At 62.6% G+C, this 13,019-nt stretch overlaps 1 protein-coding gene across 1 annotated transcript; it reads right to left on the reverse strand.

Moving 5' to 3' along the window:
• Positions 1–1,291: 1,291 nt before the first annotated feature.
• RNF4 (ring finger protein 4) lies at positions 1,292–12,654 on the reverse strand. The gene is made up of 8 exons (XM_090267159.1): positions 12,431–12,654; positions 12,114–12,274; positions 9,502–9,616; positions 8,445–8,524; positions 2,947–2,956; positions 2,478–2,637; positions 1,927–1,975; positions 1,292–1,513 (listed from the first exon to the last, which is right to left on the reverse strand). Exons 2-8 carry the CDS (start codon positions 12,120–12,122, stop codon positions 1,364–1,366), a joined length of 573 nt encoding a protein of 190 aa, XP_090123285.1. The 5' UTR covers positions 12,123–12,274; positions 12,431–12,654; the 3' UTR covers positions 1,292–1,363.
• Positions 12,655–13,019: the final 365 nt, after the last annotated feature.

Below are 13,019 nucleotides of genomic sequence, written 5' to 3' on the forward strand. Positions count from 1 at the left end.
AGTCCCTGCTCCTTCCGAGGGAGACCGAAGGCCCGTTATTGCTGTAAAGCCAGGGGCCCCCCAACGTGAAGGTGCTTTGCGCGCACAAAGGCTGCGGTTGGGCTCGAGGCCCTGTGAAGAGGGGGGCAGAGGTGGAGGCAGGCTGGCACCAGGGACCCCCCACTGCCACCCCCAAACCCTGTGTGGCGGGGCGGCTCAGCCCCGGGGGAGCCGAGGCTCCTGCGCGCCTGCGGAGCTGAGCGGAGGGCACTAGCTGGGCTCCCTGGGGAGGAGAGGCTGCCGCACTCTGCCGACCGGGACCCAGAGCCGTGCAGAGACCCAGGGGCAAAGCCCGGACAGCAAGAAGAGCAGCTTCCGGAATGGACGCGGCCGGGCGAGAAGGCCGAGGCAGCCCGGCCAGCCGCGTGGGCCAGGCGGAGACGCGGGGCGGCGGCCACCTGGTCAACAGCGTGGACACGGGCTGATAAGGCCACAAGTATTGCCACCGCCTTCCGGTGTCCGTGCTTGAGGAGACGCTGGGCAGCGGGAACTGAGGACCAGAGGGCCCGTGGCACACGCGGGGTGGGTTGTATCAGAGGAGAGCGCTCACCGACCGCAGGCCGGGCCTGCTCACCTTGCACGGCCTGTGCCCGGTGAAGAAGCCGGGCCCGGTCAGTTCCTGAGAACAGGCGACAGCACAGGGCGGGGCTGGCACTGGGCCACAGGCGCGGGCCCGGGGGACCCTCGCAGCACTGCCTCTCCTGGCTGCAGACGGGAGGCAGCCGGGCCCTATTGCACACTTCCTCCTGAGGGACAGGGCGGCCGCGGGGCTCTCCACCTGCAGAAGTCCCTGCCTGTCACTGCGAAGGTGTTGGCGGGTCACAGTCACCCGACTCTCAGGGAGAAAAAAGTCCCGTAGTTGGTCCTTCCTTCTGGGACCGGGTCTAGCTTGGTCACTGTGTTGGGCAGATGCCTGGGACGAGGTAGCGTGCCCCCAGGAGCTGGGTGGGCGCGCCTGCGCTCTGACCAGGGCCAGCTCCACAACACTGCCCGGGGGAAGCTGGGCAGACTGTCCAAACGGGGAGAACATCTTGGCCAATGTGCACATTCCGGAAAGAGGCTCGAACCCCGGTTCTCCCCTCCCAGGTGCCTGGGCACCAGGACCCCAAGGGACAGAGGTGCGGACCCCGCTCCCCCGCATCAAGCTGGAGGGGAAGAGAGGCTCTCTGAGGGCTGGAAACAAAAAAGCAGTCACGTGTCAGGCGTTGGTTTTGAGAGAGTCTTGGTGAGCTCGGGAGCCTGGAGGCAGGTACCCCACAGGGGGCCCCACAGGGAGCACGCCACCTGCCACTGCCCTCCCTTTTCCCGGGCAGCCCCCAAAGCGTCATATGTAGATGGGGTGGTAGCGTTTGTGGCTCATCTTCTTCCTGCACGTCGGGCAAGTGTTGGCGTTCTTGAGCGAGTCTCGGAGGCATTGGCTGCAGAAGACGTGGCCACACTCCGTAGAGACAATGACACGGCCGTTCTGCACGATCTTGGAAACAGGAAAAGGAACGGCCTTCATGTGTGCTCGCCCGGACAGCGGCTGCCCCAGGGTCCCGCCGGCGCCAACCCTGCGGTCCCGGGACTGTGGGACCAAGGGCTCCCGGCGGCGGCAGCCCAGGGGGACTCAGGCACTGGAACCCACGGGCCTGAGAGGGCAGGGCTGCTGTGTGGGCGCACGGTGGGACCATGCTGCAGGGCTCGGGCCAAGACGGGGAACATGGGGGCCAGTGGTGAAGGCTGCAGGGCCCCAACGCTAGCATGCTCTCCCTTCCCACAAATGTGTGACAAGCCACGTGCCAGCCCAGGTAGGACTGCAGACGAGGTGCCACATCCGACCTAACGAGAGGGTCCCTCTCATCTGTTTGTCCCCCAGAGCAGGAAGTCACCGCAGGGTCTGCTTACCTCCGAATAGCCGTCCATGCAGATGGGGCAGCTGATCGTGCCGGAGGGCCTAGAACACAGCGCCTCTGTCAGCACACAGCAGACGCTCACACCCCACTGTGCGCCATTCACCCCGAGAGCTGCCTCTGCCCTCGCCCCAGCCCAGGCTCTAGGGGACTCCCAGGAAGGCCAGCTACCCCACGGGGGCACTGGGGCCGCAAGGACCAAGGGACGCTAGAGGACACAGATGACCCAAGTCTCTGTGTCCAGCCCGCCCCAGCCTCTGCCCCTCCAGACGCTGTCTGGGGCAGGGCCCACCCTAGCACCCCCAGCCTGCAGGGGCCTGGCACCCCTGGTCACGTGGGGACGGCTGAGCCCCGTTCTGGACCAGCCCTGCCTGGGCCCAGCTGCCGGGCAGGCGCCCCAGCCCTCCCGGGGCCCGGGCTCAAGGCCCAGTGCACCCACCTCCCTGCCCCACCCACTGGGAAATGGGTGGGGGAGAGGTTCCCACTCCAAGGGCCACAGAGGGCCCCACCCAGTACGGCAGCAGCAGGGGGTAGGCACACAGGCACCTGAGTCCTGGAGACACCTCTTCCCTGGCGTTCCTGGGAGTGTGTGTGGTCACGTACACGTCTCTGTCCCGGGTCAGCTCCTCCTCGTCACTGCTCACCACACAGCTGTCAGCGTGGTCCTGGCGCGGCCTCCTGGCCGTCCTCCGCGGCCGCCTCCTCTCTGAGACGTGAGTCTGTGCTCAGGACAGGGGCCTCCCTGTCCACCACCCGCACCACGGTCCTTCCCACCCCGGCCCGTCCCAGCCACCCCCTAGGAGGGCCTGCCCAGCCCCGAGCAGGCCACCCCCGTCCTGCCAGGAGAAACCCATCCCTGCGGATGGCGGACGCCCGCGCTGTGGGCCTGCAGCTCTGCGGCAGGGGTGCACTTCTTCCACGGGCACAGGACTGAGCGGCCGCCGACCCCCGCGTGGCCTCTGCACCCACCGCACGTCAGCTGTCCGTCAAACCCACAGACAAGGAGACCACTCACCATCAACGATCTTTAAAAAGGAGAAAAAAAGACACAGTCAGCTTGAGGTAAGACATGCTGCATTTTTAAATGCACAAATGACAAAACTGAAGCATTTATTTCACACACAACCCCCCCGGGGAGCTGTGGGGGCTGCTGCCACGGGACCAGGAAGTCCCGCCAGCTCCCTCTGCTAAGGTCACAGCCCCTGAAACCCACCACCCACCGTGCTGTTGTGAGGACTCAGGGAGACAAGGCCTCGGCCACCGAGCGCCAGGGACACGGAGCCCAGGGCCAGCCCCACAGTCACCAACGACAGGGACATGCCCCTGCGGGGCCTGCAGCCAAGGATGCGCCTTTCCTGGGAGGCGGGGTGAGCACGAAGACAGCGCTGAGAGCCACTAACTGAACCCACAGGGGCAGGCGCGCAGGTAGGGCAGGGAGCAGCGTGCCCGACCGAGGCAGGAGCTGTGCTGCGTCCTGGAGGCCCACGGAAGCGTCCGGAACTTGGCGAGCCCTGCCCACCCACTCAGAACTGACCCTAGGCCCGTTCTGCCACAGCATTTCCAACAGGCTCACTGCCCCCCCCCCCCACCCCCAAGCGCGCAGCCTTGTGTCTGCGGGACCCGCAGCAGACTGCTCCCCGCGCATCATGGGCCAGGTCCTTTGGTAAAGCCCACTGCCCTCTCCCCAGCAGACCCCACGCTGGGTCTTGGCCGAGTGCTGGGGTCATTATACCCAGAGGCCCCCTCCGGCCTCTCCGCGTGAAGCGCCCGCTCCCACGGAGAACGGACGGCCTCGGCCTCAGCCTGAGCCTGAGCCCAGCACCACCACAGGCTGTCCAGGAGCAGCAGCGGCACGGAGCCACGTGCGGGGCTGCCCATGACAACGGAACTGAGGGACGGCCACCTCACCCGCAGGGCCACGCTCACTAGAAGACAAACGTGGGCCAGCGGGCCTTGGTCAGGGGCGGGTGCACAGTGAGGGGGCAGGATGCCACCAGCACCAGGCAGGACACCACAGGGAGCCACCAGAGAGCCTGTGTCACCAGGGATGACTGACTGTCCCCATCGCCAACAGGGAAGCAGCTCAGAGGAGGGCAGAAAAGAGTGGTGTCCCAGCCTGGCCCCGGCCTGCCTGCCCTCCCTGCGTCTGTGCCACCTCCCGGGGCCCCTCCTGGCTGCAGCTGGCACGCAAGCGCAGGGAGAAGCGCCAGGGCTTCAGAAACGTGGCTGCAGGAGCGAGTCGGCGGGACAGGGACGGCGTAAGCTGCAGCGCCTCTCCTCTGGCTGAGGGGCCATGAAGAAACAAATGCCCACCCAACGACCGCCGTCCACCTGTCCCCAGCCTGAACCGCAGAGCCAGATGGCAGCGAGCTGGTCTCTCTCTCAGCCACGGGCTCCACCCAGGTCGGAGCGGTCAGACGGGGAGGCACCCGCCACTGTCACTCCTGGGCACACTGGCCCCAGGGCACCCCCTTGAGCTTGCAGCACAGGTGAGCCTCACAACCCCTGCCGGTTCCAACACCCATGTCATAGGCTCCTGCACAGCGGAGGACAAGCCTCTCTCCTGGGGACCAACACCCGGCGTTCCAGGTGCTGCCCAGGGCCGCAGCAGCGCCCTGCGGTGACCACAGGGCAGAGCCGAGCAGCAAGGACCCCGGGGTACCCAGCACCTGCTGACCCCTGCATTTCCGAGAGGGCTCCCCAAACCAGAGCAGAGAGCTGGCTGGCTTTAGATGGCCCAGCAGGCACACCCCCTGCAGTGACAGATGCCGCGCCACGACCGCCGCTGTCCCTGCGGCACCGCCAGGAGAACGGCAAAGGCCTGGCGGGGATCCCAGCTCCGAGGCCGCGCGCGGCTGCCGCGAGCTCTCCTCTCTCCGGCAGCAACTGAGCGGGCTTGCTCGCTCTCATGGTCACGGGGTGCCCCCTGTCCCGTCGCTGCTGCCGGATGGCGACAGACGGGCTCTGTCCCCTCTCACAGGAGCCACAGTCACGCAGACCCCCCCACAGCCTCTGAGAGGAGCGAGCAGGCGGGGTGCGGGCACAGCACACACAGCAGGACTCACTGTACCTCAAGGTGACAGGCCCAGCGAGGAGCCCCGGGAAGCCACACCGACGGCCGCTGAGGGAGCATAGTCCAAGCAAACGCCATTTCCAATACCCTCCCCGACAACGACCCAGTTTCCTAAGAGGAGCCGGTCTCTTCCCACCCTGCCCTGCCCACGCCAGCCAGAGTCGCCATGGCACACGGCCCGTGCTGGGGCCATGGTCGGAGAGCAGAGGATGGAGGCACACAGAGGGAGTGCCAAGCAGTGGCGGTCTCGTGTTCCCATCAACCTCCCCACTGAACACAACAAACAAGATCTGTTAAAATAAAAAGGTATCAGAAAACAGTATTGGGTCAAAAGTAAAGGAAATATAATAATCTAGACAGAAAGAAAAAAGAAGAAAAGAAAAGCACAGTGGAGTCTTAAAAAACAGAAGCACACTTCTGGAAGCTTCACAGAGAAACCAAAGCCCAAGCAGGAGCTGAGGGGCGGGTCTTCTGACGCAGGCCACCTGGGCGGGCCAGCGGGTACCCAGGAATCTCAGCCACTGGCCAAGGACTTTTCTGAGCAATTAGAGAGAAAGAGAGACGGAGAGAGAGAATATCTCCATATGTTTGGAAGTTAAAAAAAAACAAAACACAAGTTTATAAATATACCAAACTGAACACAAAATACCAGTAACAAAATTTGTAAGGTACAGTTAAAGAGGATATAATCTTAAACGCATGTACTGGAAAAGAAATGATCAAAATTACCAAGTTAGGAAAATAGGAAAGTAAACTCAAACAAAAAATAGTCAGCGAATGGAAACAAGCTTACAAGAGAAAGGGTCTATAAAGCTGAAGGCTGGTTCTCTGAAAGACCTAATAAAGCTCTGGTGACGCTAATCTAAAAAGACTTAGAAAACACAAACAGCCAGCGTCAGAAATGAAACACCAGACAGATTACAGACCCCACAGATCATAAGACGACATAAAATTCATGCCAATGGAAGTGAAAATTTTAGGTGCAATCGACAAATTCCTAAAGACTAATTACCAAAACCTATTAAAACTTTGCGTCAGGTCCGGTCACTGTAGAAAGGAAGAAGTAATTGCACGCAGGCAAACTCTCCTGGAGAACAGGGGAAAAGGGGGCCCGCCTCACTTTTACAGACACCAACACTGATACCTCAACTCTGTGAGGAACACGCACAGAAAACAGCCTGCCTCACTCATGGACACAGAGGCAGAAAGAATAGTGTCAATTACTAGCGATCTCCTCTAGCAATCAATAAAGGGGGAGCGCCATGACCACGATATTGAGTTGAAGTGACCGCCACTTCAACATAGGAGGGGGGGGGACTTTCTTTGGAGGGCAGGCATTGCAATTCAACACTGAGCCCCCAGAGGAAACCTGGGGTCAGACAGGAGACGGAGGACCGTCTCCAGCCCATAAGGGACACCCTGCGGCAGAGGTCTTCCTGAGGTTGTTGGTGAAACTTGGTAAGAGTCCTTTCAGGTTTGGAATGAGACAAGAAGACTGTCACGTCCATTCAGATGAAAAGAAATGTTAGAAGACCATTTTCAATAGCGACCTCTGTACCTAGGAACGAATTTCCTAACTACCCTGGCACCCCCACCCCTGGGCAAGTATTAAACTTCCCTGAGGCATTAAAGACCCCACCTCAAGCTGCACACACAGGTCAGCTCATGGGGACTATAGACCTAAACATGGAAGGCGAGCTAGTAAAACTTCCAGAACACAGCAACATATTTTTCCTACAAAATGAGATTCTTCTCCAACAAATAAAAAAATTCAACTGTGTTAAAACTGAAAACCTCTGTATGTCCAAAAAGAGGAAGGAAGGGCAAGCCTCTGAGGAGAAGGTATAATGCCTAACAAATGGCAGGCTCGTATTTAGAACTTACTAAAAACTTCCCAAAAACCCAGGACAAAGAAGAAAACCACATGGAAAAGTGAACAGGAAAAAGCCTCGCTGTTAAAAAGACAAAGGGGTGCTTGCTCCAGTTCAACCTCTCAGGCTGTTTTAGAACTTCTGTATACGATATATTAAGAGAATCTTAGAAATAATTCAAAAGGCACTTCCCTGAAGAGAAACTGCCTGGCAGAGAACACGGGAAGGCATCCCCCCAGCAGCTGGCGGGGAGCAGGTCGCAGCCACCGCGGGCTGGCCCCACACTGGGCACCGTCCCCAGCTCAAGGCCGAGGGTCGCGGCAGCGAGGAGCTCCAGCAGCAGCCACACAGCAGCACCGCCCCTTGGAAAACAGGACGTGTCCTCCCAAAAATCACAGACAGACACCCGCTGGGGCCCAGCACACCGAGCACTGGAGTAAGAAAGAGCCCGGCCGCCGGACGTGTCAGCGAGGAGGCTGCAGGTCTCAGCTAAGGCACCCGATTCGTTACCGTTCCAGGACCCCTGGGTGCCAAAGGGACCAGCAGCCAAGCTGTGTGACACCTGGGCCTCAGAGCACTGACCACGCAGATGGGACCCTTCCAGCCACACCCACGGCCACTCTCCGCTCCAAGTCCCAGCCCATCTGCAGGAACCTGCCACCTCTCTGTGGGGCCCGCGACCGAGCCCTCGTGGGCCCGCTGCTGGGGCCGCTGCTGCTCCTTTAGGACGGGGCACGGGGGGGACAACACCGACACGGGACAGCCCGAGCCTCAAACCTGTGACCTGTCAGGACAGTCCTGTCCTCACTTTCTCCTTCTACAAAAGTCTTGACGCTCCTTGGCGCAGCCCTACCCTTAAGTTCTCACACCATGAGGATAAGCCGAGACCTGCCAGCCGCAGGGACCTTGCCACTGTCAATGCCACGGCCCCCACCCCGGGCACCATGTGTCCCGGGAGCTAAAGAGCAGTCCTGGAGAGAGGCGGGCCGCACTCAGATGCCTCCTGTGGACTGGCTGGACCCCCGCCCATGTAGGACCAGCTCAGGTCTCCTCCCAGCCCAAGTCCAGACCTGGAGCCACAGGAAGGGAGCACCTGCAGCCTCCTTCCGGAGTCACACACAACCAGGCTCCAGGCAGCGACGCGGGACACCCGCAGCCCCCAGGCAGCTGAGCGCCGGCAGTGCTGAGCAAGCATCCAGTTGACCTGCCAGGAGGTGCAGGCTGGCATTCCTGGGCACCAGCCCAGGTGCCAGGCGCTCGAGGCCAGCGTCCCTTTTAGTCCTCACAACATGTGGTGACCCCGGCAGCAGACAAAGGGAACGAGGCTGAGTCACTCGCTGGGGTCACATGGTGGTGCAGGCTGCAGTCAGGGACAAATAGAGAAGGGCCCCCAGGAGTTTGCCCCCAGGGCTTCTGTGCCCGCTGAGGGAAGGTCAGGGCCACACGGGGAGCACAGCCACCACAGGGGACTTCCCTGAACCGTCTGGGGCTCGTCACTAAGCAGGCAAACCTCACCTGGGAGCAAGGCCTCCGGGCTGCGTGCGAGGCACAGGCCCGCGCAGGACTTACCACGACAGAGTCGCTGTGCGTCAGGTCGACGACCACGGGCTCCAACGACTCACAGGTGAGATCCACAATCTCATCCCCAGCTGCAAAACAAAGTGTTTCACAATGTTAGGGGGGCAGGGAGCACCCTGACTTCACCAGGAAGGTGACAGCAGAGCTCAGGCTGCCGGCCACAGCCCTGAAGGACGGAGTGCAGAGCACAGGACCAAACCCTTTCACATCACAAATGCCCTTCCAGAGGGGGGCCGAGCGGCAGCCCCTGGTGTCATGAGCACCTCGCCGGGGAAGGGCTGTCGGCACACACGTGCCCCGTCTCCGCGGCCACGCACAGCCACACGGCCAGGCTCTGTGCCCACACCACTCTTTCACCGGGGACAGCAGGGACTTGCGGGGAAGGGAAGGGCCTGCTCGGCTCGGCCCTGCTCTGAGGGATGGACGGCCTGAGACCTCTGCCACTGCGGCGAGGAGGCTGGGGCCGCCACCCGCCCACAGACCTCGCGTCACACGCAGGTCAGCACGTCATCTGTTACTCATTCACGGCTGGCTCTGGAGCCCTGGTGTGCACCGCGGTGCCCACGGGAGCACAGGCCCCAGCAGGGACGAGCGTGCACCCGACAGCTCCGGGCTGGTTCAGACCCAGGGGCCTAGCACGGGACGGGGCGGCTCCGCCCCAGCCGGCAGTCCGCGGTGAGGCAGCGAGACCGGGCTGTGCAGGCCGTGGTGGCTGACGCGTGGAACGCACGGTGACGCCAGGAGCCCGGTGGCCAGTTCCGGCGGGGTCTGTAAAGCAGTGAGAGACTGGGGCTCTATCCTCAGGGCACGGGGCGGACAGTGGAGGGCAAGCAGGACAGAGACAGGCTCAGCTCAGAAAATGAGGAGGAGCACTCCCAGCACGACAGAGAGAATGACTGGAAGGGACAGGGCTGGAGGCAGGGTGACAGCGTAGGGGGTTGGATAGTCATCTGGGTAAAAGAAAAAGAAAAAGAGAGAAAAAAAGCCGGACAGACACCGGTAGAAGCTGCCCCCGTGCAGCCGTTTCGGCCCCCGGCGGCGCCCTTACCGCTCTCCACGAGCTCGATGGGCTCCGCTTCCAGGGCCGGCTGGGGGGCGGAGGCCGCCTCCCGCGCGCGCTTCTGCACTTGTCGGGAACTCACCGCGCCTCCGCGTCGCTTCCTCTGAGGGCGCCGGCACCCGGGAAAGAGAGGGGCACGTTAGGTCCTGACTGAAGATTCCAGCGAGACCAATACACACGGTCAGCACGAAAGCGGTTCCGCTCATTAGGCCGAGCAGGAAGCAGGGAGCGGACCTGAGGCTGGGTCCTTCCCAGACACGAGGTTCTAGACACTGAATGTGCAGGGAGAAGCCATCCAGAACACACAGCAAACCAAGTTCTGTAAAGTAAAGCCTGTTCTATGCAGTCATCAGTCTGTCGAAAACACAGGACACACACGCCTACAGAAGCCCTGGTTCAGGCCAAGACTTGGCTGGACCCCCCTCCACCTTAACCACCGTGACAGACCCGACTCCCCAGGACTATGCGGCCTCACTGAGTCAGTTTTGTTTTCACCCGAAGACCTTCAGTTTCCCCAATTTCTACCCACCGTGGAAAGCAGGTCTTCCTTGGAGAAACGCGGCCTCTAACCTTGTAGGGGGTTTAGCCCTAACAATCACCTCCTCCCCCAACTTAAAGAACCAATTTTCTAGAGTTTTCTAAGCCTGTTCCCAGGGCTGCCTGAAAGCCGTGCCTCCGGGAAGCCCCTGCCCGCCTCCCTCCCACATCCGCGCTGCCCCAGCACAGCTGGCCTGGCAGGCCCTGCAGGGCAGGTCAAGAATAAGCCCCTGCAGCTTTCCCCAAAAGCGCCAGAGCCCCCTGCCGGAGCCCGGCACCTCACTCCCCTGGGCAGCGCGGCGCCGGCCCTGGGGCCACACCGTCGCTGCAGAGTCTGAGTGCCCCCGCCAGCGGCCCCGCAGAGGAGGCCACCCCACCCTAACCCTTCCAGGCCATGCCCGGTGCCCCGCCCCTGGGCAGCCTGGGAGGCCGGGACACTGTCAGGAGGCCCTGCAGACCTCAGAGCGTCCGTCTCCGCCCGGCCCTCGGCAGGCGACGGAGAAGCCCGAAGTCCAACGGCGGTTCTGTGTCCCAGTGGAGGAGCTGGCGTGGCAACTTCCCACGGACCAAGGGGCAGGGCCACCCTCAGGGGCCCGGGGAAGAAGACAGCAGCAGCTCACATCTCCAGTGGGCAGCGGCCACCCCTCAGAGGCCCTCGGATGACCCGGGGCTCCCTGCCTTCTGCCCACTCCCTCGGAAGCTGTCCTTGGACCTTCCTTCTGCTACACAACCCCTGGCCCAGTCCAAGTGCTAGACCTGACCAACCTGTCGCGGGCACTGCAGTACTGTGTCCCCAACACTCCCCACCCCACATCCCCAAAGCAACACCCTTCTGCTGGCTGTGCAACCAGCCCTGCCACGCCTTTAGCCTGGCCTTGTCCCCGCCTGGACTGCCTGTCCCACCACATCCACCAGGCCCCACCCTGCTGGCCACACCTCTGTCGGGGGAACACCCTTCCTCCTCCAGCACGCCCCCAGGGTGGGGAGGTGTGGCTGCTAGGCAGGGCTCAGGGGAGACACTGGGGACCACGTGGGGGAATCCCTGCACCCTGCCCGCTCTGCCCCGTCACTCCTCATGGCTCCCTCCTTCCTGCTGGCAGTGCCCTCAGGGGCCCCCAGCCCCATCACCACCAAAGTCACTGACCCCACTCTGGGGACACTGACCAGCATCTTCACACCCCTCACAAAAGGCTCCCCTGCTGCCTGTGCAGATCCCGCCGGAGCAGAGCGTGGGCTTCAGTGGGGAGCCACAGGCTAGGGCACCTGCTCCCCACGGCCCAGCTGCAGCTGCGGAACTAGGCGGGAGGCCTGTGCGCCGTCACGGCAGGTGCAGAGCAACGAAGGTCTTTCTGAGCACGACACCGGCAGTGGGCCTGGCGCGGTCAGGAGAGATGGACTGGGGAGGGGTGGGGGCGGCGAGCGACAGCTGAAGGGCCTCTATTACTGTCGCCCGCGAGCCGCTGGGTCGGCCTCTTCCTGCCCCCGCCACCCGCCACCCCCCACTGCCCCTCAGGGTCTGCAAAGAAAACGAGGCCGCTGCACATCTGGTCGCCCCGATGGGAACTGAGGGTCTCAGAAAACAGCTGTTCTGAGTCCCGATCGTGAGAGCAAGCCTGTGGGTGGGGCGGGACCGGGAGGACCTTCAGGCGGCCTTCCCTGGAGGTCCGGTCACACCCAAGCTGAGCCACCTCTGCGGTCTGATGAGAGCTCGGGACAGCTGTCCCGGTGACGCACCAGGTGTGGTCTCTGAGGGCCAAAGCCCTCTCTGAGGATTCTTACCACCACGCTCACACCGGATGCACAACAGAAACGGCAAAGACCCCACAGCCCAGAGCCGAACATGCTGGGACACAGACAGCTGCTCCAGAGGCGCGGGGTTACCAGCCCCCCACTGCCGCCCGCCCCCCGGCCTGCAGAACACCGCCGGGCACTGGCCGCCGCAGACGCGCACGCCGCTCTGACTCCCGAAGGTCCCGGGCAGGGTGCTCGGTGCACCTGCATGTGCCGTGCGGAGTAAGGTTTAGCCTTGCAAAGAAGTAAGTCCCCGAGCGGGCAGAACTCACCGTACTCATGCTGTGCGCTGGCTGCCACCGACAGAGAAGGAAGGGACCCACGCCGAGGCCTGCAGGGACGTCGGAGGCGCTCACCCGCTCACGCCCGCCGCTGGCTCATCCTCGGGCTGGCTCAGGCGTCAGGGCCACACGCACGTCTGTAGCTTCCAGTTCTGGAAAACAAAGACGCTGAGTCGATAAACGCTGCCACCTGTACCTTCAACCAACTCAGCTCTACCCGTCACCAGCTGGGGACACTGTGCACTGTGCCCTTCACCTCACATTCTCCGTAGGAAGCAAGCGCTCTTGTAGAATGAAGGGCCACTGACCTGACCTCCAGGCCTGTGACCCTGTCCCCCGTGTCCTGGCCCCTGGACCTCGGGACAGCTGCTGGGAAAAGAAGCAAGTCAAACTGCCACCTGTGACCCACCCACTCCTTTCAATGGGAATGGACAAAGCTTCCCAGGCTGGAGCAGAGCCCAGAGCCCCTTGCTCTTCCTGTGATGTCACTGTCCTCCTCTGGAGGAGATTATGCAGCAGGAGATGGCCACACACTGATCCACCCTGTGTGCACAGCTGAGTGGGTGCGCGAAGGGGCCCCGACAGTGTGGCTGGGGCGGCCCAGCAGGGGTTCCGGGAAGGGCAGAGGCCACTGGAGAAGGAGGGGCCCCCCGAGTTTCACTGGGAGGCAGCAGTCAACCACAGGGAGGAAGTGGATACAGGGCAGTGGAGAAGCAGGACGAGGAGTCGGAGCCAAAATGGAGCTCCAGGGTCGCCTAGTCCCGGGCACCCAGGGTTGGCGCCAGGACAGGGGCTCTCAAACTCACGCTGGCCCAGGCCGGCTCACCTGGAGGAGCTTCTGACTCAGCAGGTCTGGGACGGGCTCCCGGCTGTGCATGCCTAACACGGCTCCCGGGC

The sequence above is a fragment of the Furipterus horrens genome, unplaced genomic scaffold (genome assembly GCF_987537825.1).
Source record: "Furipterus horrens unplaced genomic scaffold, mFurHor1.1.pri manual_scaffold_2, whole genome shotgun sequence".
NCBI lineage: Eukaryota > Metazoa > Chordata > Mammalia > Chiroptera > Furipteridae > Furipterus > Furipterus horrens.